We start from the raw sequence: 6,239 nt of genomic DNA, 5'->3' as shown, positions 1-6,239 counted from the left end.
TCACACACACACATGCACGCACACACACACTCACTCACTCACACACACACACACACACACACACACACACACACACACACACACACACACACACACACACACACACACACACACACTCACTCACGCACACACACGCGCACACGCACACACTCACACTCACTCACTCACACACACGCACGCACGCACACACACACTCACTCACTCACACACACACACACACACACACGCACACGCACACGCACACACACACTATATACTGTAGACAGACCTTTTAATAAAGACTCATTTGTTAACATAAGTTAACTCATTTATGACTATTTAGTAAAATTATTATTATTTTTATTTTTTTACAACATTTAATAGTCCTGTCAATGTTAGACAAAAAAATACATTGTTTGTTCATGTGGTAATATGGTCAAATGTGGTAATACTTTACAGTAAGGTCTGTTAACATTAGTAAATGTATGAAGTACAAATGTATTAACTATATATATAATTTATTAACCTTTGTTAATGTTAGGCAATACAAAAAATGCCATTGCTTGTTCACAGTGCATTAACTGAAATAATTTATAATAATTTTTTATTTATTTAATTATTTTAATACAAATATTTAATTATTTAAATACAAAAATATTTTTACTTTTATTTTTCCCACACAGATAGACATTTTTAATTATTTATTTGTATTAATTTTATTTTCTAATTAAAAAACATATTAGCAAATGTTAAAATTAACATTAACTAAGACTAATAAATGCTGCACAAGTATTGTTTATTGCTAGTTCATATTGACTAATGTATTTAACTAATGTTAGCAAGTGAAACCTTATTGTAAAGCGTTAGCAAAAATGTGTTTAACTTTTACAGTAAAATGCTACAATAAAACTTAATTGGTTAACTGTAAGTTAATTTATTGTTTTTACTTGCAAAAAATAAACAAATTTGTCAATATTTGATACATATAATGTGATTTATATCATATAATGTGTATATAATTTGTTACATATAATGTGATTTTAAACCTTTTATTCTTACTGTATTTGGTAAGGTATATAAACAATAAAAACTGATTCATAATATTAATTAAAATCTGCAATAGCATCTCAAAGATACTAAAATAGCACTGTTAACAAAGGTTAATTCATGTAAAACACATATTGCTCATAGTTCATGTTAACCAATGCATTGACTAATGTTAATGAATGAGACCTTACTGTAAATTAGTGCATTAGTGTTCATGCATCTGTTGGGTGTGATGTTGTGTCATGTGATGTGTAGCGGGTCGTTAGGGTCATTAGAGCAGACGTGTGTCTCTCATCCAATCAGACGCTGAGCTTGGCCTTTATTAGACAGTCGAGGAACGCCGCAGCACTAATTGGGCCGAACGCACTATTGTGAAGAAGGAGAAGACGTCGAGCGCTCGTTAGGATCTGCTGCTGGAGTCGTTAGGCTGAACTGATGGACAGAGCGCTGAGACTCTACACTGATTAATACGGCTTTATATCACCGCCTCTGTGCTGGAAGATCATTCGTAACTAATTAAGCAACATATGACAGGGCTCGCTATGTTTTAAATATATATATTTTTTCTTATTTGATTCAAAGCTGCAGAAGATATTTACATGTTTTCCAGAAAAGTAAACTTATGATCGCAGTTGTGTAATGTCACTGATGGACTGGAGTGCTGTGGATTATTGTGATGTTTTTATCAGCTGTTTGGACTCTTAGCTGTCTTTGATATCTTCCTCCATCTCTGTCTCTCTTGTTCAGTTCAGACATGTTCTGCAGCGCTGTGAGTGTGTGTGTATCTGTGTGTCTGTGTGTGTGTGTGTGTGTATCTGTGTGTCTGTGTGTGTGTGTGTGTGTGTGTGTGTCTGTGTCTGTGTGTATGAGTGTGTCTGTGTCTGTGTCTGTGTGTCTGTGTCTGTGTCTGTGTCTGTGTGTCTGTCAAGTGTGTATGAGTGTGTCTGTGTGTCTGTGTGTATGAGTGTATCTGTGTCTCTCTGTGTGTGTGTGTGTGTGTGTGTATGAGTGTGTATGTGTATGTGTATGAGTGTGTCTGTGTGTCTGTGTCTGTGTCTGTCTGTAATGGTGAGTCAGTGTGTGTTGAATTTGGCAGCAGCCTGATTGAAACAGATATAGATTAATTAGCAATGCTAATTAAGATGAATTAAGCTGCTCCCTTAATGAAGTGGCTCCTCTTTAATCAATTATCGTCACTGTGCTGATTTGAACGTGTTGATAAACACATTAATGTATTCCATATGTCTCATAAACACAGTCGTGTGTGACGGTGAGACTCACGTTCATCACGGATCTGAACCTGTGTTTACACGCCACAAACCACATTTATCTGCTGCTTTAGAGAGAAAAGGGCTCTAATTGTATTTTTCTGAAAAAAAGTGATTCTAGTTTCAAAATAAATAACATTATAATAAATCAATATAATTGTAAAAAAAAAAAATTACTACTACTACTAATAAATTTCAATTATTTTTTAATTTATTATTTAAATAAAAGATAAACAAAATATAGGATTATTACTACTTTAACACTTTACTATTATATATGTATGTATATATATATATATTATACACACATACACACACATATATATATATCTTCAGAAATCAGTATAATATGCTGATTTATTATCAGAATTATCAACAGATGTGCTGCCAAATATTTTTCTGGAAACTGCGATTCTTTTTTCAGGAATCTTTGATGAATAAAAAGTTAAAAAGAACAGCATTTATTCAAAATATAAATATTTTCTAACAATATAAATCTTTGCTATCACTTCTTGACAATTTAACACATCCTCGCTGAATAAAAGTTTTAATTTCTTTCAAAAAAAGAAAGAAGAAAAATATACTGACCCCAAACTTTTGAACGCTAGTGTATATAGTTAGAAAATATTTCTATTTTAAATAAATGCTCTTCTTCCAAAAAAAACATGAAGCAGCACAACTGATAATAAATCAGCATATTATACTGATTTCTGAAGATCATGTGACACTGAAGACTGGAGGAATGATGCTGAAAATACAGCTGCGCATCACAGAAATACATTAGATTTGAATGTATATTAAAATAGAAAAACGTTATTTAACCTCATAATAATATTTCACAGTAGAAAATTTTTTTCCTGCATTTTTGATCAAATAAATGCAGCCCTAATGAGCATAAGAAACAAAAAAAAAACATACAAAATCGTTCTGATCCCAAACTTTTGACCGGTAGAGTGTATATATATATATAATATATATTTTTAAATAACATCTACATCATATGGACACTTTCACAACTCAAAAATGTGTCAGAGAGCAATTGCATTCACAATAATTTTCTTGACTGACATTTATATGTGAATTAACAATCAAACGGTTCAGAAGTGCAGAGAAAGTGAGATGTTGGGTTTATCGTCCACAGGTTCTGCGTTCATGATGGTGAACTCGACGGGTCGGTTCGCGGGTCAGAAGGCTTTGCTCTTCACGCCACAGCTGAAGGAGAACGACACGCACTGCGTCATATTCCAGTATTACGTGGCGGGACGAGAGGGAGGACGGCCTGGACATCTGAACGTCTACATCAAGGAGAACAACAGCCCGATGGGTTTGCCTGTGTGGAACACGTCTGGACCGGCTGGACGCAGCTGGAACCAGGTGGAGCTCGCCATCAGCACATACTGGCCCAACTTCTACCAGGTGAGATCCACTCACACGCCACTGTCTGGATCAAACCGGGTTTTTATGCCGTGCAAACTTAAAGGGTTAGTTCACCCAAAAATGAACTATTAGACTGTGTTTTACTCACCCCCGAGGCATCCTCAGTGTATATGACTTTCTTCTTTCAGACGAATCCAGTCGGAGTTATATAAAAAATTGTCCTGGCTATTCCAAGCTGTTTAATGGCACTCAGCGGGTGTCGCATTGCTTCAGTCAAAAAGAAGTGAAATAAAAAGCGCCCATCCATAAAAAAAGTGTCTCACACGGCTCCGGGGGGTGAACAAAGGCCTCCTGTAGCAAATCGATGCGTTTTTGTAAGAAAAATATCCATATTCAAAACGTAATAATCACTTTAATCTAGCTTGCGCTCACTGTTGTACACTGGAAGCAGCTCCGGGCGGATGACGTATGAGGTCAGCTTTGCGCATGGATGGTCGCTTTTTATTTCACGTCTTTTGGACTGAAGCAATGCAACACCCGCTGAGTGCAATGATAGAGCTTGAAAGATCAAAGACCATTTTTAATCTAACTCCGACTGGATTCGTCTGAAAGAAGAAAGTCATATACACCTAGAATGGCTTGAGGGTAAGTAAAACACAACCTAATTTTCATTTTTGGATGAACTAACCCTTTAAGTAGCTGTTTGTTTGTTGACATTATCTGTAGATGATTTGTGATGAAGACTTTGGTAACATCAGTAAGAATGAGTTGAAAATGAGAAATGGATCAGTAGTGTTGCACACCAAATGCCATTTCTATTCAAAACATGCTATATTTTATTAAAAAATTCAGAAGCTGTTTGATGTTTTTAATGTCTGAACTATAGGACCAGCAGGAAAACACCCTTACCTGGGGCTGCGCGATTTGGGGAAAAAATCTAATTGTGAATTTTCTGGTTAAAAACTTAATTTAAAGCCCCGTTGGGTTGCACAATGATTATGACTTTAAAATATTATTTATAAATAAAACATAAAACTAATTAAGGATCGATACTGTGACATTGTAATATTTTACTGTAAAATAAAAAGTAGATTTAAAGAAAATGTAATTTTATTTTACAGTACAACAGTAAAATTACAATGCTTAAGTCTTAATTTCTTCATATTCAAAGATTAAATCATTGCGCTTTTATTTGGTGGTAAACTGCATGCAGCTCTTAAAGCTTGTGTTTTGTTGGCAACAGATGGTTTATATGTGTTTCTCAGTACAAGTTTGTGAAGATGGTTTGTGTTGCTTTTCAAAGGCGTGTTGTACGCAGATGAAGAGATGCTGAAAACACCCGATCATGAGCCGCTCACCTGTACAAGAACACAGCATATATTTGTGTGTGTGCATGTTTATCTGGTTTATGAGGACACACATTTGTATAATAACATGGGTATGACATAGGTATTACAACGAGAAGGTGATTTATGAGGACATTTTCAGTGTCCCCGTAATTCAAAAGGCTTATAAATAATTCAGAATTAGTTTTTTGAAAATTTCTAAATGCAGAAAGTCTCCTGTGAGGGGTAGGTTTAGGGGTAGGGTTGGTGTAGGGCAACAGAAAATACGGTCTGTACAGTATAAAAAACTTTACAAATATGGAGACTCCCCATAAGCCATAAAAACAAACCTGAGTGTGTGTGTGTGTGTGTGTGTGTGTGTGTGTGTCTGTGTGTGTGGTCAGAATGTTATTTTCTGTCTTTCCGTCACCTGACCCTCAATTTCAGGTGAATATAATGAAAATCTTGTCCTCCGTTAGAGAGAAAGAGAATCACATTTTCTGCTCCTGTAGAGCTTAATTTTCACATGTGCTGAGAGAGAGAGAGAGAGAGAGCTCTGATTTCACACATGCTGGTCATTAGCGAGCGGCTCTCATGGGCATTGACGGAGCCCCGTGTTAATTGGTGGAACGAGCCCCAGTGACCCGGCGCTGGGGAAGCGTGTTTGGGTAAATTACTCCATTAGAGTGGCGCTGAGGAGCGGGCGAGAGAGGTTACGATGAGACCCGGCCTGATTAGGAGAAACAGCGCCAGACCCTGCCATACGGGATCATTTCATCTCTACAGATTCATCATGACGTCTGGAGGAGTTTGAGACGCTTCATAAGCCAGATCAATGATTCTGTTGGGTTTATTCAGATTATTGCATTAGTTGCAATTAATTAAAATTAATTTTCTTATTTACTAAAATGTGTTCCAAACCTTTAGTGGTCACATCTTTTAAAAGACACTTAATATTCAATAATATTATTGATTTGACTGATCAAATGATCAGATGAGAACAAAACCTTACTGAATTGATCTGAATAATGACTTATGTAGTGCTGTTTTACTGCTGAAATTGAATTTGGTTCATAAATGATGGATTTTTCAATATTGACAATATTATTGACTCAACATTGAACTGAATAAATAATAAATAAATAATATATATATATATATATATTTCAAATATACAAAAAATGGCACAAATATATATATATATATATATATATATATATATATATATATATTTGCTAAAATG

At 35.3% G+C, this 6,239-nt stretch overlaps 1 protein-coding gene across 1 annotated transcript in view; it reads left to right on the top strand.

Moving 5' to 3' along the window:
- The window catches only part of LOC107549789 (receptor-type tyrosine-protein phosphatase mu-like), a 138,450-nt gene that overhangs the window by 90,210 nt on the left and 42,001 nt on the right, over positions 1-6,239 (top strand). Inside the window, exon 3 of the mRNA XM_016230964.1 lies at positions 3,436-3,710. Within this exon, the coding sequence (XP_016086450.1) occupies positions 3,436-3,710 (275 nt within the window). The remainder of the gene's footprint in view (positions 1-3,435; positions 3,711-6,239) is intronic.

Source organism: Sinocyclocheilus grahami, unplaced genomic scaffold (assembly GCF_001515645.1).
Source record: "Sinocyclocheilus grahami isolate Dianchi unplaced genomic scaffold, SAMN03320097.WGS_v1.1 scaffold381.1, whole genome shotgun sequence".
NCBI classification, from domain to species: domain Eukaryota; kingdom Metazoa; phylum Chordata; class Actinopteri; order Cypriniformes; family Cyprinidae; genus Sinocyclocheilus; species Sinocyclocheilus grahami.
The sequence above is the reverse complement of the archived record's forward strand: the minus strand, read 5'-3'. Positions and strand labels throughout refer to the sequence as shown.